General features: G+C 52.9%; 8 protein-coding genes across 8 annotated transcripts; 3 read left to right on the top strand and 5 right to left on the bottom strand.

Moving 5' to 3' along the window:
- Positions 1 to 1,836: 1,836 nt before the first annotated feature.
- V1518DRAFT_410395 (OPT oligopeptide transporter protein-domain-containing protein) lies at positions 1,837 to 5,080 on the bottom strand. Its single transcript, XM_066902588.1, has one exon. The coding sequence runs from the start codon at positions 4,774 to 4,776 to the stop codon at positions 2,206 to 2,208; it is 2,571 nt and encodes an 856-aa protein (XP_066762506.1). The 5' UTR covers positions 4,777 to 5,080; the 3' UTR covers positions 1,837 to 2,205.
- Positions 5,081 to 6,704: 1,624 nt separating this feature from the next.
- V1518DRAFT_369090 (OPT oligopeptide transporter protein-domain-containing protein) lies at positions 6,705 to 9,331 on the bottom strand (the record flags this gene model as incomplete). The annotated part of the gene is made up of 2 exons (XM_066901261.1): positions 6,705 to 8,102; positions 8,159 to 9,331. 2 exons carry the CDS (start codon positions 9,329 to 9,331, stop codon positions 6,705 to 6,707), a joined length of 2,571 nt encoding a protein of 856 aa, XP_066762505.1.
- Positions 9,332 to 15,990: 6,659 nt separating this feature from the next.
- V1518DRAFT_50916 (velvet factor-domain-containing protein) lies at positions 15,991 to 18,144 on the bottom strand. Its single transcript, XM_066906606.1, has one exon. The coding sequence runs from the start codon at positions 18,048 to 18,050 to the stop codon at positions 16,197 to 16,199; it is 1,854 nt and encodes a 617-aa protein (XP_066762504.1). The 5' UTR covers positions 18,051 to 18,144; the 3' UTR covers positions 15,991 to 16,196.
- Positions 18,145 to 19,456: 1,312 nt separating this feature from the next.
- Positions 19,457 to 21,007, top strand: V1518DRAFT_410381 (uncharacterized protein). Its single transcript, XM_066902587.1, has 2 exons — positions 19,457 to 19,777; positions 19,842 to 21,007. Exons 1-2 carry the CDS (start codon positions 19,724 to 19,726, stop codon positions 20,841 to 20,843), a joined length of 1,056 nt encoding a protein of 351 aa, XP_066762503.1. The 5' UTR covers positions 19,457 to 19,723; the 3' UTR covers positions 20,844 to 21,007.
- Positions 21,008 to 21,329: 322 nt separating this feature from the next.
- V1518DRAFT_440057 (PQ loop repeat-domain-containing protein) lies at positions 21,330 to 22,919 on the top strand (the record flags this gene model as incomplete). Its single annotated transcript, XM_066906408.1, has 3 exons — positions 21,330 to 21,469; positions 21,511 to 21,673; positions 21,724 to 22,919. 3 exons carry the CDS (start codon positions 21,330 to 21,332, stop codon positions 22,585 to 22,587), a joined length of 1,167 nt encoding a protein of 388 aa, XP_066762502.1. The 3' UTR covers positions 22,588 to 22,919.
- On the bottom strand, positions 22,877 to 24,835 carry V1518DRAFT_410374 (tRNA pseudouridine synthase). Its single transcript, XM_066902586.1, has 2 exons — positions 24,453 to 24,835; positions 22,877 to 24,375 (listed from the first exon to the last, which is right to left on the bottom strand). The coding sequence occupies exons 1-2, from the start codon at positions 24,650 to 24,652 to the stop codon at positions 22,917 to 22,919; spliced, it is 1,659 nt and encodes a 552-aa protein (XP_066762501.1). The 5' UTR covers positions 24,653 to 24,835; the 3' UTR covers positions 22,877 to 22,916.
- V1518DRAFT_410372 (uncharacterized protein) lies at positions 24,708 to 25,671 on the top strand. The gene is made up of 3 exons (XM_066902585.1): positions 24,708 to 25,021; positions 25,096 to 25,375; positions 25,434 to 25,671. The coding sequence occupies exons 1-3, from the start codon at positions 24,879 to 24,881 to the stop codon at positions 25,554 to 25,556; spliced, it is 546 nt and encodes a 181-aa protein (XP_066762500.1). The 5' UTR covers positions 24,708 to 24,878; the 3' UTR covers positions 25,557 to 25,671.
- V1518DRAFT_410369 (uncharacterized protein) lies at positions 25,556 to 27,270 on the bottom strand. The gene is made up of 4 exons (XM_066902584.1): positions 26,820 to 27,270; positions 26,702 to 26,770; positions 26,307 to 26,647; positions 25,556 to 26,257 (listed from the first exon to the last, which is right to left on the bottom strand). Exons 1-4 carry the CDS (start codon positions 27,183 to 27,185, stop codon positions 25,699 to 25,701), a joined length of 1,335 nt encoding a protein of 444 aa, XP_066762499.1. The 5' UTR covers positions 27,186 to 27,270; the 3' UTR covers positions 25,556 to 25,698.
- Between the last annotated feature and the right edge of the window lie 17 nt (positions 27,271 to 27,287).

Raw genomic sequence — 27,287 nt, 5'->3', positions numbered from 1 at the left:
ATCCACTTTCATGCGCAATGGCGTGGCTGTGTTAATCACTTCAGCTGATACAGCACCCTGATGTGAAGTCGGCCAGCTAATTTTAATATCAGTATGTCATATCTCTAGCGTAATTTGAGACTCGAGATCTCTGGCCACAGCGCAAGTTTGTAGCAGAGTGCGGGTATTTTTGGTATTATTAACGCACACACAAAGTGACACAGACTTGAGAGCAATCAGAAGGGCATAGAGGAGCATGTAGATAAAGGATGTATGGACAGACAGCGGCAGCTGTGCCAGTTCCAAGACTTCCAAGAGTGAAGGACCAGAACTTTGTTATTTCTTGGTACGGCGCACCTGCAGAGTCCGTGATCGCGCACGGTACTTCTGACCGCAAAGCTATCGGCAAGTTCACGCAGAAACGAACTACCATAAGTTGCTCTAATCGCAGCTTTGACCAGGTCGAATGCAATATCGTCTAGAAACGGCATTTGGAGCTCAAAGCACACGAGGAGACTAAAAAGATTTTAATACCGCTGCGAGGTGATCGCGGACGGTCCTGAGACATCAAGATCTCCCGTGCGTGTGACTGTTATCGCGCGGACGTCAGTCCTAGTCAGTGGTGAGCTGTAAGTTGACTACCTGCTCTGATGCTGACAATAGGGGGCGGCAAGTCGTAGTCAAGTAAATCATCGGTGGCGGGACTATGGCAGCCAGCGATACGGGGCGCCACGCTCTGGGCGCCTCGGCCTTTTGTTGTGGCGGGGCCCAGAATTAAGCATAAAGTCTTGACATCGAGCGTTAGAGTTTGTTCAGTGGCTTGTAGGGCAGCCCCACAGTTTGGCCAAGCTGTGCAAGCCCGAATTGCAGCCTCGTATGTGCTGCCCGCAGTTTCGTAGAGGACTGTTATCTTCGTTAATAACAAGCACTGCAGGCGGGGAAAATACGATTCCTTATTCCCACTCGTTGGAAAAGACTGAAGAGCTGGCAAATATAAGTATGGAACGCTGCTAGCAATAAAATGAGAAGAATGGGTGGCCCGGTAGAGCGCACGAGCTGGATGAGCTGCGTCCTTCACGGCACAAGCCAACACTCTGAATCCCGCCGGGACCCGGCTAAATTAACCAACTCCTTGGTCGTCGTATCGGAATTCCAGCGCGGAAAAAGTGCCCACAAGATTGACAACAGTGGCCTTGTGAATGGGGTTAGTCGTGGCACAAAATTATATGCCGAGGCAGATAAGGCACGAAAGTCAGCCAAGATCGTAGTGCGAAAATTCGGGAGTTGCGAGGTTGCTAATCCGCAGTTCGCACGCTGGCCGACCGTGTGAATCTGCGAGCTTCTCTTGAAACACTAGGAAATTAACCTAGCGTCGCCATGCTCTGTTCAGCTGCGTGCTCACGATGATCCGGATCTGCAGCGCCGGCGTCTCGATTACAGAGCCTAGAATTGACTCCTCAATTTTTTAATCGCGCTTTGCTCTCTTTTTATGAGGGCTCAGTCTCCATATAAGGTAAATCAAGATCACTCTTGCATCCACATTCAGGCGAATATGTATTCACAAGCCTTGTCATGGTGCTTGTGTTTAAGGACTAGGGCTCGCTTGGATGTGCTTGTGATATAGTATGGGTCACAGCTGAACGCGCACGGACCGCGCTGAATATGGCTGATGCGCTCCCCTACGGTTAGGGCAAATATAGTCAGGGTTAGGCCAAACCTTAAAATATAGGGGGCAGTCGTCGGAACAGCCGGTGCTCAGTAGCTGCGAGCGCAGAGGCGCAATAATAATTACGTGCGTGCACTCAGGCGCTCGCATACATATGCTACCAATTACTGCTTGGCATTAGATAACTTATTCCCTCTTAGTTTATCACTAAACGGTGGCCTGTACGCACACCGAGTTCCGGCGCTGACACGATACGCAAGCAAGTTTCTCTAAATTGAATGCAGCAGCTTGTAATGCTAGTCGCATGCCGTTTTGCCTAACTTGTTCTGTGAACCTACCTGCCTGAATGCTCTCTAAGCCCGCGATAGATAACTAATTCGCTCACTTGCTGTCACATGTGCTTCGCAGAAGTATGTCTCCGGTGATTTCAAGCAGTTCGAATCAAGTGCTTCGAGTGAGGAACCAGTTGTGTAACAGACAGACATATGCTTCTGATATTCTGTCTAACTCTTCAGTGGCAATACAAAAATTAACTGCAGAATACTTCGACCAACAATATGCTAATGCCAGGTACCGTCTGCCAGTCCAAAATACCCCACCGCTGGAATGTCTTTCAGCGCCTCCGTATTCTCACCATCAATACCCGCCGACGTTATGTTGTTGCCCCACCAAGACAGAGTCTTTGGCCGATACTGCAACGCCAGGAAGATAAGGATTCCAGAGAACGCAATACCCGCTGAGAGACTCGCAGAAATGATGTACGTGTACTTGGACCACCAGGCGAGCTTTCGCGTGCGCAAGTACCACATGAAAAGAATAGACAAATACGCGCCCACCGTGTAGTATGAAAGGTTATACCCTGTGCCAAAAACTGAAATGCCGCCGATAAACACAACCGGGTGGAAGTATCGCAGATATCTCGGGAATTTGAATCTCAGGAAATAAATCGGAATCGCGGCGAGAGCGCCAATGAGAAAACACCACTTGATCAACGGATAGAGATTGTCGAATGTCCGCTTCGGACCGACAGCACCAAACAAGAGAGTTCCAGTATAAATTGAATGAGACCATGCGCAGTAGAATCGCGACGGCTGAGTGTAACTACAGAAATCAACTATACCGTGCGCAAGCTCCATTGCGCCTGATGTGATAAAGACCTGAAAGATGGTAGCTAGCAATTGTCCTCGAAAAACCGCACGCGGTGGCAGCTTTGCGTAATGCGCAAGCTTCTGATCGCTCACATAACTCTCAGCCTGATCTTCCACGCAGTATCCCAGTGCACGAATAAGAAGACAAGCGATGCCACTGCCCGGGACCATGTATCCGCCCAAAATTGTGCCCAAATTGTTCGTGCTGAGGAAATAACCGGTTGTCGCATACAAAACCATAACAGGAATCAGAATCGCAACGGCGACGAGGAAGATAGCCCATGCGCACCAGACCGGGGTGTTCGTGGGATACGCCTTAAGTGTAATGCATGCAATAATGATCGAGAATGCCAAGAAAAACAGGAACCACCAGTCGGGAACTTCCTGGTACTCCTTCATCATGACTGACAGAGCATCGCGGTATTGGTCGTAGTTGGACGATTTCCGGTACTTGACGTTCTCGTACAAGCCAATAGCAGCTTCCTTGAAAGTGCGCCACTCGCTGATGAAAATATAGACGAATGCAAAAGTGTAGGCCGTGAATGTTGAGCACAAATACATGTAATAACCGGCAGAGATGTACGGAGGCGAATAGGCTTCATACGCCGACTGAATCAAGACCCCGTCCGAATCAAGAACTCGCGTCAAATTGTATGAGTCTCCGTACCGATCATGGACGGTCGAAGTGTTCGGTGGCATGTAAGCTGAGTACTTCAAGTTCGAGTAGTACATTATCAGCAATATTATTCCACCAAGAAGCGCACCGATGTACTGGTTGATGTAGCTGAAAAAAGGACGAACTAGCGGAGTCGAATAGTTGATAACAGACCAGTCGAAGGTTGGTAAAGGGTTGAATCCTAGTCCAATCGATGAGCCTGTAACATAAGCGACGTTCTTGTTGTTCGGTGCTGCCCAAGCGATCCAGGCGAAAATTGAAAGTCCGGTGAAGAGGTAATCGGGAATGAAGAAATAGACAAAACTGGCTCCGAACAAAATGTTGAACAGCTTGTATTTAGATATGGTCCATCCGCTAATGTTCATCTTCTTCTCTGAGACAAGAAGCGTGCGATTAAGTTGCAAAGTTGGCAAAATCGTTGGCCATACGGCTTTGCTCGGATACACAACCCATCGACGAAGAATTCCAGACAAGCCGAGACCGAAAAACTGGCAGATGATGTTGAACAGCAAATTGAATCCGTAGTTGGACCAGGTGGCACCGTAAAAAATACTCTCACGAAGAACTGGGAAGTACTGACCCCACACCGCATTAGCCGCTCCAACGTTAGTGATGATGGTCGCGAACATCTGCTCCTTGAAGTTCCATGGACCGGGGTTCAACGCGAAAGAGTACTTGCCCACTCTGAAAGTCCAATTCGGAAGGAAACGAGCCGCGAATTGACCGCAAGGAAGAACAAGTATCTGAATGACTTGAGAGGACAACGAGAAGTGGGGTTGTCGGAAATAGATCAACTGATTGATGAAGCCGGCAACACAAACCCAAAATATTCCGATAGCATAGGCTCTGAAGGTCTCCACTGGCATAGTTGGATCATCGACAGGTGTACAGACGGAGCGGACTTCCGGATATGGCGAATGATACTTCATAAGCGCCGCCTCCAATCGCAAATCAAGGTTGTACAAAGCTGGACCCTGATCATAAGCAATTTCGCCCTCAAGAAGTAGTGTGATTCGATCATGTGTCGTCGATGGAAAATTGATATCATGGCTATGATACGCAAGCGCATATGTCAGGACCTCAATTGCCTCCTCCACAGACATAGTTCTGAGCTTGTCCACAAAAAAGTCAGCGTAGCCACTGGACAAAATATCATCCATGTCACCAGCGGCACGAATTCGGTCAATAATGGTCTCGGCATCATGCTCGGTAGACACGTTCACGCTCTTCTTCTCGTCATCCGTAATACTCGTCGTGGTATCCAAGACCGTCTCCGACTGAAGATAACCTTTTTCCTCAGAATACATGATTGCTGCAGTAAACAGAGAATCAGTGCTGGGTTGTCTGCTTTTCTTTCCTCAAGGACGAGGAAACATCGCGGGTATTATAAGCTCTAGTCAGAATCAAAATCAGTAGACGCTCTGTGGTTGAGCGAAAAATTTCTCTAGTCTGTTCGACCAGTGTGTACTGACCGATATCGTATCTGGCTCTCGGGCCAGCTGTGTTGTGATGCATATCAGCGCAGCAGCCAGTTTGTAGCACGTCCCTTTTTGACGCGAGATACTTTTGAATGCGGTTTGGGCAATCAAAAAAGCAGCATAAATTATCCACTTCATTGTTTGATCTTTGCGAAACTATGAACACGCAGGTCGACAACACCTTCGCGATCGATGAGAGCTTGCAGACACCAAATTGTCATGAGCCAGCCAGCCACCAGATTTCCCCAATCAATCAGAATAATGCCTCTGTGCAGGTTTTACGATGCCGCAATAAGCTAGTACAAGCTAGTGCCAATTCGTCCAAGCGTCTAGCCGGAGAGCGCGAGTCAAGTATTTTGCAGTAGCTTTGACATATTGCGTGCTAGCTACAACTCCTCCTCCACAACCACCAGTCTTGGCATATTCCGTCTAGTTCACTTATATTCATACAATTTATCAACTGACGTGCATTTGACACTGTATCGCGTAATTGATAAAACGTGTTGTTCGTCAGAGACCGGCGAAATAATGAATTACCGATAATCTCTCATATCGCCAAAATATCTCCTGGCTACGTCAACTACTTCACGTAATGCTTAACAGGAATTGATAACTCCTCAATCCTTCATCCAGCATGGTATATACTCGTTTCACTTTAGGCTTTCTGCTACAATACGCTCCGGTCTTGTCTAGGTGAGGCAAAATTGCGATCTCCAGCATGTAGGAATAAGAACAGGTTGGAGGAAATTAAACGTCTAACTGCCACCACATAATCATCGTGAACGATGAGCGATACCTGCCCAATAGACGGGCGATCAAGTAGGACATAGTGCATAAGCCACTGACGCGTGGAAACCTCAGAAGAAAAAACGGTCAGATTAGCAATTCGAAGTGCAGGTGTGCCTACCGACGTCTACCTGAAGAACAGCCCGTGCTGCTAATTCAGTACATTAACGATGCAAAATTAGCGCAAAAAAACTATGGTAAACTCATAGTAATTCACCATTACCTAGGGACAAGCGTAGGGAAAGCCATCCCAGAGTCTGCAACCACCAATGTAGGTCAGTGCCAAGCGTCAGCCATTATTAATACTGGTCACCCATAATGGGTGCCGATGAATGCCTTCTTAAAACGACTATGCCGTTGGCGTTTGCTGTTCGGTTGATTTTGTGGCTTGTGGGCTGTGGCAGATCTACATAGACCGCACGCGAGCAGTATCTGCCAGCTGCGCCTCAATCTCCCAAATTTCGATTGCAATCGCGCGATCACGACAAGGTTTAGGCCGTTGCGCCGCAGTGACTGCGGCCGTCAGCACGTGCCAATCACGTGCTGACGCGTTGCGCTTATTTATGCGCACAGCCGGATACGCGCGCCACAACAGCTGCTTCGCACTCTGCTTCGCACTCAACCCAACCACTATGAGAAAATTGGTACCGTTTATAACATTTGTACCTTATGGCTAGTAAATTTGTAACTGGATGAACATACCGATATGCCCATCATCTCCCGCATGTGTCAAACTGAACGAGTCTACGGACGTGTCTTACACACATCACTATTCATCAAACAGCTAGCTGTAAGTCCAACAGCACAGGTGTCCATAAATAGACTTTATGAATCAACGATGGTCAAGCATAGAACTTCAATAATTCATTTCCGCAATATTAAACACTTCTCCTGACAATGCCACATTCAACCGTGAGAAACAGTTTCAGGCATCGGTCTCCACTCCAGAGAAAAAAATCAAGACAGCAAAATTACGTCGGGAACTTGCCCTTCTCCCAGCCGAAGTAGCCTCTCTCTGGAAGTTCATACAACGTCTGTCTACCGACACCACCATCAACACCATTGAAGGAGACATCGTTGCCCCACCAGGTGACGTCCTTGGGGTTGTACTCAACTGCGAAGAAGATGATTACGGCGGAAAGCACAAGACCAGCTGAAAGTGCGGACGACAACACGTACGCATACTTCTGCCACCAGGCGAGGTATCTCGTGCGCAGGAAGTAGTTGAAGAAGAAGTTGACGTAGAAACCAGCAGTCCAGTAGCACAAGTTCCACGGGGTGAAGTAGGACATGCCAAAGAAAAACGCGTTGGGGTTGATAATTCGCAGTTTGGGATAGAGCTTGGTGGCACCGAACCAGACCAGAGTCAGTACGAAGCCGAACAAGAAACCCCACTTGAAGACTGGATACAGGTAGTTGAAGACAATACGCGGGCCCATGACACCGTACATGACGGTATCGGTAAAAATCATAGTAACCCACTCGCAGGTAAACTTCTCGACGTTATCAGTATCGCAAAGATTCTTAATGTTGCTGAGCTGCCAGTTGACAATGCCGAGGGCAACGAGAACCTGCCAGATTGTTGCGATATTCTGCGCGCGGAAGGTCGCGCGCGGCGGAATACGAGCATAATGGCTCACCTTCTGGTTGCTGGCGTACGTATCGGCCTGGGTGCCGATGTTGGCGCCATACATTTTCAGGATCAAATTTGCGATACCGTTACCGGGGAAAAGATAACCAGCAATAATTTCTGGCAACATCCAAATACCGATCTGATAACCACTGACACCTTGAATGATACCGAGGGGAGGCAAACACACAGCATCCGCAAGCGCAACGATAACCAAACTCCACACCGGCGTGTTGGTGGGGTAAACCGTAAGCGCAACGGCAGCAAGAACGAATGAAATGACAGTGATAGACACATACCACCAATCAGGCACTTCCTTGTACACGGACATCATGCGCATGAAAGTATCGTACTTGTGAATGGGAAGTCTCGTTCTTGGGTGACGAATAGCCTTCACGAAATTCTTGCACGCATCCCACATTGTATGCCACTCCTCCAGGATGGGGTACAAAAAGGAGAGTGGAATAAGAAGCCACGATGTGCCATAGACAAGAATGTAACCAGCAGAATAGTAAGGGGGGGAGTACGACTGATAAAGCTGCTCGTCCAAAACCTGATCGACAAGAATTCGACTGACGTTGTAGGCAGCGTTAGTGTTGTCCAGCGCTCCGTTGTAATTGACATCCATGTATCCGGTGTAGTAGGTGTTGGAGTAGTACAGGGCAGTGATAATGAAAAAGCCGATAACCGCGCCGATATACTGCTGGCAGTATGAGAAGAATGGAACGGATACAACGTTCTAATCAGCGTTAGCACGAATCTGGATATAATATGCGCAAAACAAATGATACATACGCTGTAGATGTTGTTGGCAACGTTCCAGTCAAATGTAGGGAACGGATTCAGACCGAGACCGAGGTCCGACCCGGTAATGACGGCGAGATTGAAGTTGTCCGGCTTGATCCAGGTCATCCAGTTGAAATAACTGAGAGCTTCAAAGAGGTATCCAGGAAGCCAGTAGTAGATCGTCATGCCGCAGAACGCGAAGATAAACAAGCGGTATCGAGAGATGGTCCAACCGTTGATGGAACCCTCGTGCTCAGTGTGAGTGACGAGCGCTCTGTTCAGCGCAAGGGTGGGCAGAGTTGTTGGCCACATCTGCTTGACGGGGTAGATAACGAAACGACGCATAACACCTGCCATACCGAGACCAAAAAACTGAGACGAAAAGCACATGAGGAACTGATATCCAGCACCGACGTAGTCGTTGTCGTAGTATCGCGGTAGCTTCTGTACGAGAAGATTGTACTGGGTGAAGTAAGCGCCGGCAATGGTGACGGCGACCATCATGGTTGAGAGAACTTGCTCCTTGTATGTCCATGGTCCAGGATTCAAGGTGAAGCTATACTTGCCGATGTGGAAGACCTTCTTCGGGAGAACCCACTCACAGATCTTGCCAGATGGGTAGATGAACACCTGAACGACGGCAGCAGAGAGCTGAATGTTAGGGAAACGAGGATAGAAAAAGGTGTTGACACCGGTGCCAACGATGGTCCAGATAGAGCCAACGAGATATTGCCGGAAGGATTCGCATGTCTCATTGGGGTCGTCCTCAAGATTAGTGACAGCGCGAACTTCGGCATAGGGAGAGTAGTAACCAATCAAGCAAGCCTCAGTCTTGAGATCGTACTCGTACGTCTCGAAATCGGAGCCATAGGCGTCGGGGCCCTGCTTCAAGAGCTCCAGACGGCGCATGAGTGGGCGAGGGAAGTTGCTGTCGTGCTGGTGGAAATCCATAGCGTAGTCAACAATCTCCATGGCCTCTTCCATGCTGATCTCCAGGATCTTGTCCATGACCTTGGACACATCGGACTTGGTGGCGCCAAAGCCGCGGGCAGCTTCCTTCTCATCAAGTCTGTTGTAAATCTTCTCCTTGATAGAATCAGCATCGGTCGGGGTCGAGGTGACCTCGATAGAGCCGAGCTGCTTAGCGCTCTTCTCGTTGATGATTTCGTCTGTATCACCCATGGCTGCTGTATGCTAGTCTGGTATTGGGTATAGCAGGCTCGGCGACAGTCAGAAACACCAGAAGAGGCCGCAGACGCACAACGAGCACCATATCCCCTTATATCCTACATCGGACGCCAGTGAGACGGTGGATATGACGGAGACCTTGCTGCAAGACAGGGTCCGCTAAATCCTAAACTGCGTTTTGTCTCCACTCTCTTATCAAAAATCGGTATCTCCCCCGCTGCACGGGTCATACGTACCCACAAACACAAATTTACTGAGCGGGCAACAGGACAGCAGTGGCCTCCGCTCGGGCGTTATTGCTTCCTACTGCTGCTGCTCAGTGCGCAGGGGTGGTTAAAGTTTTATAAGTGCTGAGAGATAAGACCACCGAAAGAGCCAAGATCAGCTCTCGGCGCGCATTGACGAGAGCAGCGATGCTCTTGGCTTCCTGGCGGCCCTGGCCGCGTGCGTAGATTAATGCGACGGCGATATCTTCGCGAAGATGCTGCACATAAGGAATTTCCCAGCGGAATTACCAATGTTCTGGTCGTATTTGCCAGCTCGCGAAGTCAAGCGAGGCCTGCGTGAATTTTGTTTAGCCAGGCGGCAGGAGCGGCAGCGGAGCGGACGAGGGTGCTTATCGGCGTGACCTGACACGCGCCGCAGTCTCGTGGTTGGTCTCGGCGCGCGCCGTAGCGCCCGCAACAACGGCCCGCGCGATGCTCCTACGCGCGAGCCCTAATCCGACTTTGCCCGCAAACAATGATTAACGTTTCGGAAGCTCTTTCCAGGACAAGAGCCAACCACGGCCAAGGCCAAGTATGCGCGGTCCTGTGGGTTAATCTCGCAATCCTACTCCTGAAGTCCTCATATGTTCGTTCAGCTCAAAACGCATTTGCAAGCGCATTATGGTAAACCGCGCATGATCAGATCCCGTCTCTTCCTGCGCGGCAGCACTCAGGTTGCCATAGAATGGCCATCATCTCACCGTCACGGCCATGTCTTTTCGATCCTTCAGTTCTTGCTGTCGTCTTGACTCTTGGGTTTGACTCGCGAATGCGCGCTCAGAAGTCTGCCGCGTGCACTAAATTAGAGAGCTCCTGAGAGCTCGCCGCCGGGGATCGATTTCCTGAGGGGGCCGGCCCGGGAGCTGGCTGGAGCGGACCTCAGGGGTAGTAGTACCAAGACGATGCCAAATTTCTGCTCCCATCGCAAATCCTCTTGGCCATCATCACCGTGTTCGATTCTTCGCCTTCGTTCGTCCGGCGACTGCGAGTCAACTTTTGTTGCTTTCTTCTCGCCGGTAGACACCTCGACAGAAGCAAGACTGCAAGCTGCTGATAGCGGAACGGCTATGCAAGCCACGTCCGTATGGCATGACGTCCTATTCGACCTGCAGTCACCTATTAGCAACTACTCGTTTTTCCATCGGAGTCACATGTTCAAGATGTAGTTCATTTTCGATCGTCGGCGTAGCTGAAGTTTGGAGAGCTAGGTAGGCTGAACGTCAGGCTGCGTATCAATTATCAGCCATTTGGCTTGTTAATTATTGGTCAACTAGTCGCCGTAAGTAGCCGACTCTCGCACAATGAGGGTCTGCGTCAATTTTGCGACTCGTGACTAGATAGTCGCGATTGCACGATGCGCAAGGTCAGAGCCCGTTGACTCCGTCTGGTCTTCGACGCGACTGCTTTTCGAAGAATTCGTCCCCCACATGGTTGGTGCTCCACTCGCTGTCAGTGCGTGCTAGTTCGAGCCCGAGCGGTAATATCTACGCACCGCAGCGCACTCTCAGACACCGCTCGGACTTTGACCGGGCTTTTCGGAGTGCAAGTCTTATCTGATGCCTGCGATATTTTTCTTATTTTGCTACGCACACCCCGGTTGTGGGGACTATATAGGCGAGCGGCCAGTCGTTGAGCGACAAATGGAGCCGCGTCTGGTAGCCTTGTTGGGAAAGCTGATCCTGACACCATATTTTCATACTGATGCGTGTTTGCCATCGGTACTTTTGCAAACCCTCAGACAACTCGCCTGCATCACCGTTTAGCAGTCCGTCAGTTCAATAGCGATCGAGATATTGTTAATTTCGAGCCTTGCAAACTTTTTGAGATTGCTATCGTTACATCAATCTAAAAGCACGACCTCCACAGAGCGTCCAAATAGCACGCTGTGACGGTGGACGTGCGGGCGGACGCGCTGGCTCGGCCGAGGGAAGGTGGACCGAGTCTGGCGGAGGCTGGCGGAGCTTGCCGTGCGTTGGGGCCCTTGGTTGGTTGGCCTGATCGCGACTGGAAAGACGTGCACGGGGCTCGGAGATAATTTCACATTCACTATCGCGAGACTTGGCGGCACCTCCGGTGTGGCCGAGGCTCGCGGCCGCCAAATCCTGCCGCGGGCAGAGTAGAGGGAGAATGTTACCTTTCGGCCGTATTTTTTGGTTGTTCTCACGTAATTGGGATAATGGTTTGACGGTGGATTCTGTGGAGCACGAACGATCGATTGGCGAAGGAGCGGATCAAAATTTCGATTTTTCGACAAGCGTCAGTCTTAGCGCTCGCATTTTGCAAAAATTAGTATTTCGAACTGTCTCATATTTCTAGAACGACTACGAATCCGCAGCGATTTTCTTTAACACCTTGTTCGCTTTTATCCCGTCTGAAGCAGGATTAAAACTGATAAGGGTCAGCTAAATTAAATTGAGGCGTGTATGGGATGGGTACATCGTGTGATGAATCCGGGCGTTTGTGCGCTGCAGCAGACCGGCGGGGTCTAATCAAATTGCTGTCCGCCACCAATCCGGACGGCCCCGTCTTCCCTTTCTGAAGCCAACGACGTTCAAGGGATAAGGAACAAGTCCTGCTTCATCCGTCCTTCTGGACTGACAAGAAATCTACCTCTTTTCATTGTGCATTGAGCGCTGGAAGGAAAGGTCCGCAGTTCTGCGATGGCGCGGAAAGAGCACCCAGCTTCACTGACTGGCCGCCCACCAGGCTGATATTACAACTCTGAGACGTTCCGGACATCTCTTTTCACAGTTCTTCCGCTCTTTGAAACACACGCAGAACCAAGTTTTGATAATCAAATTTGCACAAAAATTATATGCCCGTTCCGCGAGACGCATAGTACTCACACCGCTAGCCCTAGTTATCTGGTCCATTTCTTGCCGCTAGCCTATCGTCACCGGAGGATGGTCAGCAAACACTATAACGAAGACGCGCACGTTGACGGAACTTTCCGCACTCACTCCACGCCCGTTCCTGCAGCATTTGGATGATACCGTGACGCAATTCGATATGAAACGAAAAATCCCTCGCAGCTCATATACGATCAATTCTGACAACGAGTAGTTGCAATTTCATTTATCCGGCTATCGCGAAGTTATATCGCATTTCGATTGAGATAGAATCCTGCCCGGTCGCTGTTGCCGGACAGTGTGCAATTCTAGAGCGCGCCCGATACGGGGAGTATACCGTCATCAGGTCTGACCGACTGCCGATGATTGGAAGCTCCAGCTTGCATTCGCTGCTACGAGGGGTGTCAGGTTGGCAACGGACTCATCAAGCTAGGGTCTTGGCATGACATGCTAACATCTGCGTTGTCCACATAATAAGAGCCTAGAAGACTAGAAGCCCGGCAGAACTCGTCAAACGCGGGGATGCCAAGGGGCGTCGCAACACAGTGTGCTAAACGCCACAGGCAGCCTCGACGACGTTACCTCGGATGACGAGTAGTGAAATGTTAGCAAATACGTTACGCCATACAAATTTGATGCACAAGAGCAATGAATCTTCTTGATGATACTACATCATCATGAATTCTTCATGCCATCCGTTTGATGCTATTCAGATTTCCTTCTCCTGTCACTAAGATATTAGCAACTGAAACTTGAAGAGAAGGTAGAAAATTACTCAATTATGCAGAAGTCGAGCTATGACTGGTCTTCCGGAAAGGTCTCTACTCTTTGCTTCACGCTTGCATTCTCTCCCGATCGAGTTGTTTCCAGAGCGCGTCTGAGCTCAAGTGAGAGCCCGGTGTATATCTAACAACTTTAAATGTCAAAACAGGACAATAGATAGAAAGTACACTGCTTCTAGAATACGCGCGCAATGCTGTGTAGCTCTGAGACACGAAGTTTGGAGCGCTACGCCGCCGTTGTTGTCGTGCCTTGCTTCCCGACATCTATCAATGCGTGACAGTCTGCAGCCGCATCACTGTGGCGTGTGTTGTCACAATGGAAGTATAATGATCACTGCAAAGCCTCCACATGATCCACTGTTTAGAAAGTCATACAGCCAGCTTTAAAATAGTTGAACTGCTACGGGTTGATCTGCTATCTAGACTTGGCTCCCCCCCGGAGTTCGCATTTTCAGCACCACGCCGCGTTACCAGGCACAACTTCACAACTTAAATGACTGCCGAAAGATGAAGGTCTCTGTGGGACTAGAAGTCGTTATGTTGGCAATACCAGCGGTGACTATCTACTTTGCAATTGCAGCGTGTAATCATTGGCAGCTTCTGAATTTGACTTCGAGCGCCACACTGCAGTCTAGCGATACAACCATCTTCACCACACCACTGAGGATGGAAACGTGCTAAGTTCTATAATCTAGGTGTGTCGTTGATTTGCAGTTTTGTCTTGTCCATACCGCTTAATGCAACTGCAAAGAACCCAGAAGTACCGCCAATCCATCATAGCTCCTGGTGTAGTATAGCTGCCGAGACCACACAGGGCTTTCTATATGAACATCTTCTGGAGGACTAGAAGTCATATAGCGGCGCTACAATGCGTATGTACTTCGTAGACGCGTTCTTTGGTCGCATATTGCCGCTTAAACCAGCGTGTCTAGTGCCGTTCGCTTTTGAATCCGGATTTGAACTTCGCTTCGAAGTTACGAAGCCTCGTTAGCCTCACCGAACTAAATTTAAAGCTCGGATATCTTTACAGTCTGAGCAGGTCGCCTAAATGTTCGCTCGCTCGAAGCAAGCCACTTAATGGTTTACTCTCCTACTACGATGTGACGCTCGTCTTCACTGGATCGCCGGGTACTCTACAACGGCTTCTACAGAAGCCATATATATATGAGAAGAATCAACGCCCGGCGTGTGTATTCCGCAGAAACACTGCTTGAACCTAAGATTACGCAAGCGCATGTGCAGATTCAATGGATTGCACTTTACGTATGTCAACCGAGGATACCAACACATGACTTCGTGAGCACTACGTTGTTCTTAGTCCACCTGTCGCGGAATGGCTGCAGACTGTACAGGCACACGCTCTATTTCCGGACGGCCACATCGTGCCGGGGACTGTAAACATATGACTTAAGCCATCCAAGTGCCTTCGTAGCTGCGATTCATATAGTATCAAAGAGATGACAATGAGCATGTCACATATCACTATTACGAAAATACTTGGAGATCGTCGTTTCATAGCAGTCGCGAATATGGGCCACATGTGTGGGGGATATGCAAAATGTCTCGCAGACTGTCTCGCGTACATATCCGCGACTAGCCAAGACAGGCAAAGTGTAAGCAGATTCTGAACGCTGATCCTAGTCGCGAGAGAAGAGCGTCTACAGCAAACGCACAGGCATTTGCTTTGCTGTACTCGGCCGGCTGCCACGTATGTCGTACGTAAGTACTCGTATGCTCACGCGTGCTGATCAGGCCTGGCGCCGACCTCTTCTGTAGACGCCTAGTCCAAAGAATGGGGCCGCGGAATAATAATCTGGGTAAATGAATTATTATGACACGTCGTGCACTCGACACGATAGATATACAGCTCGTGTATTAGCAAACGGCACCAAATCGACAGTCAGCTCTTCAACCTGGCGCTAAAATAAAATTACACCGAGGTAGCAACGCGTCAGTTCGGCAAGAAGACGGAAACTAGAATGCGGCATATCCACCTGTTCAGGTGGAGGAAAAAAACGGTTTCGTTATACGTTAAAAGAACAATTGAGGCGCGCGAAGGATCAGATCATTAACTAAAAAAATGGAACGTTCGAACAGGGCATGTCCGGCAGTCCGAGGATGCGAGTCCGGGCACATGCCAGGCGCCCCCGTGCCGGGCGCAGTTCGGCGTTGAAAATGCAGATCCACGCCTGGAGCTAGATAATGCAAAATATAGCACCAACAGAGCACAAAGAAGACGAACGGTCAGGTGCCAGCTGGCAATGCAGGAACACAGCGCGGCGCAGCCCCAAGTAGGAGCGACAACGTTAAATGTTAAGGAGATCGACTACATACGGAGAACATACGCGGAGCCACCGGAGCCGCCCGAGCCGTCTCGACCGTGTTGGCTGCTGATTCGACCGCACTGTGGAACAGTGGCGCAGTTTGGACTGCCTGCCTGCATGCCTGCCTGCCTCGCCGGCCACGTGCATGCCGAGCCCTGACGTTAACCTTTCGTGTTGTAGTTGCAACTAGGGCTGGCGAGCCGAGACCGAGAGCGCCGTGCGCCATATTGCGCCGCGCATCTACTGCCGGGAAATAATTTTGACCATCGCGAATTCAGGGGCTCCCGGCTCGTAGATAGATGGCTGCTGCTGCTGCTCTACGTGCTACTGCGACTCGAGACCATGCCGCTAGACGAGCCGCGGTCCACCAGTTAAAGCTCTTCTACATCGCCCTGCCAGCTCGAAGGGCTGAAGCTTGGCGATTCCGAGGGCCGCCCTGGTGCGAACGTCCTGCTAGCTTTAGGAAACTGTATCTTACATCAAACTCGCATCGCTCAACACGATAATTACCCCACCATAAATCAATAGAAACTCCAAAAGTAGATTGTCAAAGTGACAGACGCCCCCAGTAAATCCAACATCTCCACGAAAGTAGTAATAATAAAAAAAAAAGTCCATTTTGCACCTCAAACTCGTTTTCACTCTTCAAATCCCTCGTCATACATGTACTGGTTTCCGATAGGGCCCATGCCGCTTAAGGAGGTCGGGATTATTTGAATGCCGGTCATAGGGATCGAGCCGGAGAGCGGAACTGCGTGCTCGCTCGGTCCCGGGGTCATAGAAACCGACGCAGCAACGGGATCAAGAGCGGCCATGGCAGTCGGCATCTCTGCGGCCGAGACCACGGCGCCCATTGACTGCGGTTGATCGTGGCGATTTCCGACTGGTACTGGGTCGCCGTATGATGGCATGCGTAGCAGTGCGGGGGAGGAGTCTATCCCGTAAGATTGCGAGGAGTACAAATACTGCATCGAGGAGTGCGGCATTCCGGTATTCTGCAGGAGCGGGCTCGAGTATTGCCGTGGTACAGATGATTGCGGTGCCGTTGATACCGGCACGTAGCTTGGCGGCGGGAGCATCTGCTGTGTTTGGGGGTATTGCAGCATGTGAATGAGTGTTTCCTGGGATCCGGGATAGGAGAAGTGGTGGTACTGCTGGTCGGGCTTGAGACATTGCTGTAAGGTTTGGTCGCGCAGACCTTCGTGCATATCATCCTGCTGTGTGGAGGACTCGGGCGGCTGTTGCTCCGGTTGTTGTGACGGGTCTTGCTGTTGATCGTGGTCTTGCTGCTGCCGCCGCCGCCGCCGCTGCTGCTGCTGCTGATGCGATGGTGATTGCAGTTCTGAGTCGGACTGTTGAGACTGTGAGATTTGTGAATCTCGTGAAGGCGGCATCTGCAGCAGCGTCTCCGGCGCGGCTTGCGGGATTAGCCCGTGAAATCCGGGGTAGTTCGGATGGTAAGGATATAAGTACTGTGGAGTCAGCGACGACGCGGGCGAGTACTGCTGATACGGGTAGTGCGAGTAGCCGTCGGAGAGGTTGGCAAAGCCATGGTGGGGAGCGGAGTATTGCTGGCTACGCATGGAGTTAACCTGAGCGGTTCTGTCGTAATCGGCAGTCGCGTCCAACGACTTCCGCTTGCCGTCGACCATGGTGTACTCTTCGGCAGCGCCCATGATATCGGATACCGTGGCCATGGCGCGATCTGGGGACTGCGATATATCAGCCACAGCAGAGGCTGCTCTTGAGGCTGCAGTGGCCGCAGCCGCGGCAGCAATGACAGCGACCGCGGGATTCGAGTTTTGGCGTTTCGTCCTTGGCCGCGCCTCGCGCCTGATGCGGACCTTGCCACCCTGGCTCGCGATCTCGCGGGTCAGCGCGCTGGACACGTCGAGGCCGGGAAACCGTTTGGGACTGTAGACTGTGAGAGGGTCGGAGACGGTCTCGGCACGCCAGATGGCACCGACGTCCTCGCAGATCTCGAAGAGAGAGAAGGTAAGGCGGTAGCTGCCCTCCTGGCGCACGGAGAGGTCGCGAAAGAGAAAGTAGGCGCGGCCGGGAGGTGGGTGGCGCATGAAGTTGAGGGAGGCGGAGGTGGCACCGATGAGGTTGCCGGCCTGAGCCGGGTAGATGGGGTCGGTGATGCCACTGCGGCTGGCGGCGGCCGTGGCAGCCGCCGCGAGGGCGGCGCTGGCAGAGACTACCGGGGCGGCGGGCGGCGAACAGTTGAGGAGGGTGGCATGGAGGATGAAGGAGTTCTTGCAGCAGCTGGTGATGTCGACGCCGTTCTGGAGAACGTAGAAGTTGACGACGGGCGGCGGGTCGACGGGACGGCAGGTGTCGGAGCGGGTACCCCAGCCGGAGGCGCGGGCCTGAACGGGCTGCTGCGCGATCTCGAGGCGGAACTCGCAGGCGAACGGCGCGGGGAGGGGGGGCGGGGCGAGGTAGTGGGGAGCGAGGGCAGTGGGCGTGAGGCGGAGGGCGTGGGCCATGGGGACGGGAGCGAGGGCGGGTATCAGGCGCGGGCCATGGACGGGACGGTGAGCGGGGCCGCGGGCGGAGGAGAAAGAGGAGGAGAGAAGAGAGGCGGCGGAGGCAGCAAAGAAAAGGCGGAGAGACCCTGGGGTAGCGACCGCCGCAGCCCACTCGTGTCGTGCTCGCCCGCGCGGGCAACTCGGCTGGTGCCGACGCCAAACACCGCAGCAGGGCACCGCGAGGCAGCGCTAGGCCGCGCTGGGCCTGGCGCACGCACGCTCTGTGCACAACGCCCTCATGCTGCCATGCACGCCCGCGCGCCCGTGCGCGCCCGCGCCACATCTCACCTGCCGGCCGGCCTGAGCCAGGCCCTGCACTGCGCGGCATTTCCCGCGCCGCTGCCCCCCTCAGGCGGCTGCCACCGCTCGACTCTGCTCTGCGCTTCCACTTCGCGCGTTGCACTGCCCGCCAGGGCCGGTACTGGGTCTGGCGGCCACCCCGCACGCGGCACGGCCGCGGCCTCGGCTTCATAATCTCGGTGCATATTAAGCGCACACGAGCTGCCCGCGTGGGTGGCCGCCTGTCCAACTCGGCGCCACGAGTCTGCAAGGCGCCACAGTGCGAGCCGCCGTGGGCACCAACACACGCGCCGCTGATCGCGCCTTCCATTTCTGTCCGCCGCTGCAGCGGATTCGCTGAAACTGCCCTTCTGGCCTAGCGGCCGGCAGCGCTTCGCATGCCCGGCGGCAACGTCCAGCAGCAGGTCACATTGGGCCTTCGCCCGGGGGGGGGCCCGCAGGTCGCGTCGCTGCGCCGCCACTTGGCGCCAGCGAGTATCGGTCGGCCGCGTGCGAGCGGGCCCATGCGCACCAGCCGGATAGAGTTTGGCTCGTGTGCGTCAGCCACAGCAGTTCAGCGAGCGCAAAACACAACAAAATACAGGGGATGTTGCGGCGGGCACGCTTGTCTCCGCCCGCCAATCGCCTGCTGCGCTCGCGCGTGCGCTCCGCCCGCGCATGCGCTCCACCGTCCTCGGCTGCGCGCAGATTTACGCGCTAGCCCGGCCGCCGCCTGCGGAGTTTGCGGGCAAAGCTCAGCCGCCGCAACGCACGTGCGCACAGACCACGGCGACCTGCGCTGGCTTCTGGCGGCGCAGTGCACAACGCGCGCTGCCGCGCTGTTGGGGCTGCCGCTTCCGCTGCGTCGCCGGTACGCGATCCACGGGCCTCCACGCGTCCAATCCCACCCCCGCCCATAATTTGCCACATTCCGAGCTCACTTTTTTCTTGCGCGTGATCTCCAGCGCTGTCTCGCGTGCGCGGAAATTTCCCAGCGCCAACGCACGCTCGCCGCCGCCGCTGGGCCGCTACCATGGTCCACAGCGCCAGGCCCCAGGGCCACCCCGCCCCGTGGCCCCCTATTTGTGCCACATGTGCCCCGCCCGCGGCCGGCGTGTACTCGGTCTGCACGGCTGTGCTGCGCCGATCCGGGTGTCGCCATATATTAGTAATCTTCGTCGTGCGTACTCATACAGGGCGCGTTTGTCAGATGATTAATATGTTGCCGCGTCGGCGTGCTTCCGAAGCGCGCCCCGCTGACGGTCGCCGCGAAACAACTATGCGGGCGCCTTGAAAATTTCTGCTCCCAGCGCACTCTCGTACACTTGGTATCCACCGATCAACACCCCGCAATGGCTGACGTCTCCAACAAGGCGCTGATCTTCAACTCCGTCCCTACCGGCGAGGTACGTCATTCGGTCGTCCTGTAGCAGGCACTGCGCCATCGAGTCGTCGTTAACTAGCGCCCAGCCGACCACGCAAAACCTGGTCCTGCGGTCCGGCACCATCGCTCCTGTCGCGCCGGCCGGGGGCTTGTTCGTCAAAATCCTTTATGTCTCTTTCGACCCGTACCTGCGCGGCCGCATGCGCCCCGCCGCCGTGAAGTCGTACAACCAGGCCTTCGAGCTTGGCAAGCCCATGAGCAACTTCGGCATCGCGCGCGTCGTGGTATCTGACTCCCCGCTGTACAAGCAGGGCGACCTCGTGCGCTCGCCACTAACGCAGTTCGCCGAGTACCAGGCAGTCACCCAGCCGCAGCTCGCGTACTACGAGAAGATCGACAACAAGGACAACTTCCCTCTGACCTACTACATCGGCGTGCTCGGAATGCCCGGCGCGACGGCGTACTACTCGTTCTACAACATCGGCGGCCCCTTCAAGAAGGGCGAGACAATCCTCGTCACCGCCGCTTCCGGCGCCGTCGGCCAGCTCGTCGCGCAGCTCGCACGCCTCGAGGGCCTGCGCGTCGTGGGCTGCGTCGGCTCGGACGCCAAAGTGAAGTACCTCATCGACGAGCTCAAGTTTGACGACGCCTGGAACTACAACGCCGAGAAAGACCCATACGCGGCCATGAAGAAACACATCCCCGAAGGCATCGACATCTACTTTGACAACGTCGGTGGCGAAATCACCGACGCGGCCTTCGCCAGCGCCAACAACTTTGCGCGATTCATCGCCTGCGGCTCGATCTCGCAGTACAACGTGCTTCCCGGGCAGGGCTACGGCATGAAGAACACCGGCCAGATCGTTGCCAAGCGCATTAAGTGGCAGGGCTTCATTATCGTCGACCACATGAGCGACAAGCTCCTCATGCAGGAGTTCAACGACAAGGTCTCCTCACTCCTTCGCACCGGCAAGTTCATCTTCAAGGAGGACGTCACCGTCGGCATCGACAACGTCTTTGCGGGGTTCATGTCTCTCTTCAAGGGTCTTAACTCAGGCAAGGCCTCCATCAAGATCGCTGACGAGTGATTCTCGCGGATAGCGATTTCTATCCGGCGGTTGGGTTTCTGGGGTGGGCGAGCTTGAAAACCTGCTCATAAAATTCAATTAGGCCTGTATATAGTTTGCAACCGGTTCATACTTTTTTGCCACTCCGAAAAAAAATTTAGCTGCGGCGGGGGCGTAACTAAACGAACTGCGGGAAAACAAAGGGAAGAGACAAAGCCGAGTTTCACATTTTCAGCCTGATTTTCTTCTGCCTGTATACTTGTCGCTCGTTTGGTCCGTTAGAGTCGTGATAGATCATAGACGAACAAGCTCGTGCTGGAACGGCTGACAACGGTGGGGCCTTAACAAAGAGACTCGCGACCGTTATTGCGATTTTCTCCAACACATCGAACACTCGAATCGGCGCCAATCGCCAACCGAGCCACCGCGGCACACCCTGCGTGTAACGACGGTAGCACCTGTTGAGCACACCGATTTTGTATCACAGCAGCATATAACGTGTTCAGCATGGCAGATCTGTATAGAAACTGCCGCCTTACCGACGATGAGGGAACGAACCTCGTGATGTGGATCGCGGCGGCGACTGGATCGTGCGTGTACGGCTTCGCGGCTGGCGCGTCCTGGGTGTTTGGTGGGCTTTTCTCTTTGTTTTCATTTGTTGCCCCATGAGCACGAGAGTCTAACGTAGGGTGTCAGGGTACATGTCGCTGTTCTCGTGGCTGTGGGCACAACTGCCCCAGGTTATCGCGAATTACAGAAATCACTCCGTCGAAGGTCTCAGCTGGCTGTTTCTGTTTAATTGGTTTCTGGGCGACTTCGCCAACTTCGTCGGCTGTCTTTTGACAGATCAAGTATGTGCGCGATCGTCCGTGTTCGCGTTTGGCGGCTAACAGGCAAACAGCTCGCCTTCCAAACCCTCCTTGCCACATACTACCTCATCATCGACGTCGCGCTGTGCAGCCAATACGTATACTACACTCGCATTTCGCAGCAAACATACTACGTTCTTCTCTCACCTTCAAACACAACTTCACGGAGGTCCTCCGTGTCCTCCGCCGGTTCAGACTCATCAGCATCGTCGCAGGCTACGATCCGTACCTCCTCACGGAGGCGCGCAAATATCATGCTCTCGCTCTCAGCCATCGTCGCGGTCGCTGGCGCTATGCTGGTACCGCCAGCGCCGGCATACGACGCGGCGCCAGTGGCCACGCTCGCGGCGTCAAATCTGTACTCTACAGGCGTCGATGTCCTGCAGACAGCCACCGGCGGCGACGCGGGCGGCTTCAATGGCCTGCGGAGGTGGTTCAAGCTCAACGACCGGCAATTTATCGGACGCGTCTTCGCGTGGGCGTGTACCACGCTCTACCTCACCTCGCGGCTCCCTCAGATCTACAAGAACTTTGTGCGGCAATCGACTTCCGGCCTCTCGATCCTCTTGTTCATCGCCGCGTTTTGCGGAAACACGTTTTACACGCTGTCGATCCTCAGCAGTGCCGCGGCCTTGCCTGAAGACGACCGTCTGGATTTCATTTGGACGGAATTGCCGTATCTGCTCGGTTCGGCGGGCACAGTCGGGTTTGACATCACCATCTTTTGCCAATGGGTGTACTACGGCGAGGGTAAAGCTTTTCCCGAGGGAGAAGGATCAGATGGCGGGCATACTGGCGTGGAGTCGGAGGGCGAGGAGATGCCTACTGCCACGTTTGCTAGCAGCAGCAGCAGCAGCAGCAGCGTCCGGAGCGCTGCGTATACTTTGCATGAGTAGATCACATATGATATGAGCACGGAGCATGATATTGTTTGGTTTTGGTCCTTTCTTTTGTTTCATACCGGAACTGTATATAACTTTGTTTAGCTTGGTAATAATGCAACTACAGGGATGTCACTTTGTTCAATGTGTATGACATGCGTGCATGCCTGCTGCCGTGTACGCCGCTGGTCAGGGACTTTGTTTATTTTTAGCTGGGGCTTGCTTGCCAAGAGTGACATCTCGCTCTGATTTCACGTGACTTTCTCATGCCGTCAGCAACTAGGACCTTTTCTAGTTTCTTGAATTCTTCGAGTGACATAAAAAATGCATTGCGGAGTTTCTATCTATCCCTCATTGTTGGCGTCATTGTCAACCTTCTCGTTGAGTTCCTCGCGATCCTCGTCGTCCTCAAACTCAGACGGGTCTGCTGTAGCCCCTTCTTTCCCCGCGCCAGTCTCGCCGTCGGACAACCCCTTTGCGGTGAAGTAATCCAGCGATTTGCCTTCCTTGTAGGAGTCAATAAAATTGAAAAACGCGTGAAAAGTGTTCTCCTTCACTTCGACGGCATAGATCTTGTCATAGATATGTGTGCTCTTGAACGCCTCCATCTCGGCTTTGTACGGCTCAAACGAGAGCCCCTCACGGCCAAACGATTGTAACCTGTCGTTAATCGACTCGTAGACTGGCTGTTCAAGCAACAAACCTAACGCGGGGGCCTTAGGGATGCTGATTCGCGTCTTTCCAAACGCGTCTGAGATTCGCGTGAGGGGGGCGCCAGTGCGGATGACTTGGGTCACCATGCAGATCATCTTGCGGATCTGATGTAGCATAAACGATTGTCCATGGATCTTGATCGACAGCCATTCCGTGCCATCAATGAGTTTCGGTTCCGAGACTGACAAGTCCTTCATGAATCTGCGCGACGAAGGGTCTTCGTAGCGTTTCTTCAGAGTGAAGTTGTGGAAATTGTGCGAGCCTTCGAAGACCTTCAGGGCCTTGCGGATCCCATCCACGCGCTCGGGCGAGATGCGGTACGAGCGCCGAGTCTCATCCTCAATTTCCTTGATTGTCTTAAACTTAAGCCACTGCTCTTCTGGCATGAGTAGCGGCTTCTCTTCGCTCTCGCTCTTGGGCAGAAGCGTCTTCTCTCGGAGCATGGCCATGTAATCCTCGTACACGTCGTCTTTACCGATCCCGGCAGCCTCGAGCTTCGCGTACACATCCGCCCAGAATTTCTCACCTTCGGGGTCGGGACGGGTTATCCCGGGGTATAAAGCGTCCATCTCTTTCAATCGCTTGCCAAAACCCGAGGTCGGTCGTGGCGAAAGGAACGAAAACGACGGGATCAAGTACTCGTAAATCCGCGAACCACAGTGCTTGCGACAATCGAACCGCTTCGTGACTTGCGTGACACCCCATACGCGCACAGTGGGAGGCAGCAACGCGTTGATCTTGCTCACAATGTCCGCATCCTCGATGATCAATTTCGCCGAAATCACGTTTCCGGCTGCGTGTACGCCCTTATCTGTACGTGCGGCGCGCATAAACGACGTCTTTTTTGGATCATTCGAGTTGTCTTTCGAGATTGCGCCCGCGCCGACCAGCGCCGCAAAGAGATCACCTTCGATGGTCTTGAATGGTGGGTTCATTTGCATACCGTAGTAGCCTGTACCGCAGTAGCCTATCAGGCACGCGGCCTTACGTTTTGGGCGTCGCGCTTCCTTATCGTCGCCGTCGCTGTCCGTACCTCCTTCTCGAGGTTCTCGGCGTCCGCGACCCGGAGGTCGTTGACGCTTCACATCACTGTAGTTGGGCGATGTTAGTCAGACATGTCCTGGAGTCTCCTCCTCAGCTCGTGCAATACAGTGGGCATGTCACACCTTCGCACCTTCTCATTACCGTCCCATCCTTCATGCCCACGCTTTTTGCTTCCGGGAGTGGCAGTGGGATGTTTTTGCTCAGCAGGACCTGGCGCAGCTGCGTCGACATCTGCAGGAGCTGCTGGCGCAGCAGCTGTAACAGTGGCGGTGTCATCACACGCGGGTGCTCTGTCTTGCACTTTGGTGTTTCCGTCTGTCATTTGCACTTGCAGATTGTCGACAGGCGTGCTCGAGGACGGTAAACGGTCTGGCAGCAGGAATTGGCAAGGTGGACAGCCTGAATGTCCCGCGCCGCTGAAAAAATTCGTGAGAACCTGATATTCCACTGAGCCGCCGCACCTGAGCCGCACCGAAAATTATCACGACGAACTGCCCGTTTTAAGTTTTGCAGGCTTAGTACACCAACCTGCTCAACACCACAACAAAATGCGGCCTTTAACAGAAGAAGAGACGAAGACGCTGTTTGAGAAACTGGCGACTTATATTGGGCGGAATATTACACACCTGATTAACAGGCCTGACGATCCGCACTGCTTCCGCCTTCAGAAGGACAGAGTTTACTATATCAGGTATGGCTCCACATCACCGCGACCCCGCCTGATTGTTAGTGTTTGCATTCCCTGCTAACGCTACCGCCCAATAGTGAGAGTGTAATGCGCTTTGCCACATCGGTTGGTAGGGCCGAACTCATGTCGGTCGGTGTCTGCCTGGGAAAGTTCACGAAGACCGGCAAGTTCAGACTGCACGTCACAGCCGTCGACATCCTCGCGCAGCATGCACGGTACAAGCTGTGGATTAAACCGAACGGCGAGATGTCGTACCTATATGGCAACAACGTGCTCAAGGCGCATGTCGGAAAAATGAGTGACGATATTCCCGAGCATAGTGGTGTCATTGTTTTCGCTATGAATGATATTCCACTGGTTAGTTTGTGTTTGCTTAGTGGTGGTTTGAGAATGTAAACATGCTGACAAGGTGTAGGGATTTGGAGTTACTGCAAAGTCTACGACCGAGGCGAGACGGCTAGATCCGACGGGTATCGTTGCATTTAGACAGAGCGATGTTGGCGAATATCTGCGAGAGGAAGACACTTTGTTTACATGATCTGGGGCACAACTCGAGGAGAGGGGAAGGGAGAAATGGAAAAGTTTTTCTAGGTCGTCTTGGTTTCTTTTTGCTTCTATTATCATAATATATAATACAAAATAATTATGCATAGCATGCGCGATTGAAAGCGGATATAGCCCTAGACCACCAACTTGTCCTTGCGGCCCTGCTGCTCGAAAATTTCAGACACGACAGCGACGAGGCCAGGAGACTTGGTCTTTGCGTTCTGCAGCAACTTTTCCGCGATCTCCGCAGCATGGTCGATGTTCTTTTGCTGAACAAGAAGTTGAATAATGGCGAAACCCATACTGACGTTGCCAGGGTCGCTCTCAAATCGCTTCAGCGCGCGCTTGAGCACAGTTTTGTCATGATATTTGCCGCCGGTGCTAAATGGATCCATGACTGCAGGCCGAAATTGCAGCAAACGCACGCTCTCGTCGTCGGGATACTCGGCGAGGTGGCGTTTAATGCCGGACTTGACAGCTTTTTCCTTGCCTGCTTGGTACTCGATCGTGAGACGGTTCTTTTGCAGGAGCCTTTTTTGGAAGCGCACGTATGAGGATTTTGACGTCTTGGTGTGCACAACTGAGTCGAGGAGGCGAAGGGTCACGTGTGGGTTGTCGTTGATATAGCCAGGCACGTCGCCAATTGCGAGGAGGTTGTGGATAATGAGGTCTTTAATGAGGGGTTGCGCAATGCTACAATCGTTAGCTTCAGTCACAAATCAAAAAAAGTGAGACATCTTACTCGTCTGACTTGATTCCGCATAGGATGTTGGTCGCCTCCTCTTTCTCGCCGAGAAGAATATGCACGTACGCCGCTTGTATCAAAATCGGACTAAGTTCATCTTCGAGTTCCTCTTCGGACAATCCCTCGACTGACTGAGCAAGGGACTTTGCCTGCTGTAGTAGCGCAAGCGCGTCGCGGTATCTGTGCTCGCCGATGTGTAGCGACGCGAGGTTGTAAGCGGCTTCATGGGATAACGCGGTGACAGGCCGCGCGGAGTCGGTGCTGCCGGGGGTGTTAAAACTTTGTTGGGCGTCAATTGCAAGAGAGTTCACGAGAATGTCATGGGTTTCGCCTTCGACCTGCAGGTAGTGTGAGGAGGAGGCAGAGGGAGTATGGGCGGTGAGCTGACTTACAAGAGCGGATTCATTGCCGAGGGCAGAGTAGAGGTCTTTCGCCTGAGAGAAGTTTTCCAAACGGTATGCCTAAAATAATTAGTCTTGCTGTCACAATTGGAGCAACAATTGTACCCACAATCTGGGCCTGCAGATGGATAAGTCCCCTCCTCTCTATAGCGCCCAACTCCTTGCTTGCAAGTGCGGTTGCAACAACATCGCTCGCGACCTCGAGCTGACCGACACGGTAGTGGCAATATCCCCTCTCCAGTGCAAGCTCAGTCGCATGAGTAGCACCACCCCCAGTTGCAGCCGCAAGAGCATCCACGTACCGCTCGAGCTTGATCAGCGCGATGGTCTTGGCTCTAATGGCCTTCTTGTCCGCGGGATTCTGGCGCAGGATCTTGTTGGCGAGGTCAAGCACATTCGCGTGCTCTTCATTCTGCACGTTCACGGAAAGCATGTCGAGTAGCTCAGTGAGCGAGGCCCCTTTTTTAGATGGCATGGTGGTGGTGTGGTGGGGGTTCGAAGTTAGTTGAGTTCGATAGTGCTCGGTCAAGGTCTGCTCGGTTGTCTCGGTGCGTGAATGTATTGGGGTCAGTACACG

The sequence above is a fragment of the Limtongia smithiae genome (genome assembly GCF_038497785.1).
Source record: "Limtongia smithiae strain NRRL Y-17922 unplaced genomic scaffold V1518scaffold_1, whole genome shotgun sequence".
NCBI lineage: Eukaryota > Fungi > Ascomycota > Lipomycetes > Lipomycetales > Lipomycetaceae > Limtongia > Limtongia smithiae.
Note: the sequence above shows the minus strand (reverse complement) of the source record. Positions and strands in the feature narration are given on the sequence as shown.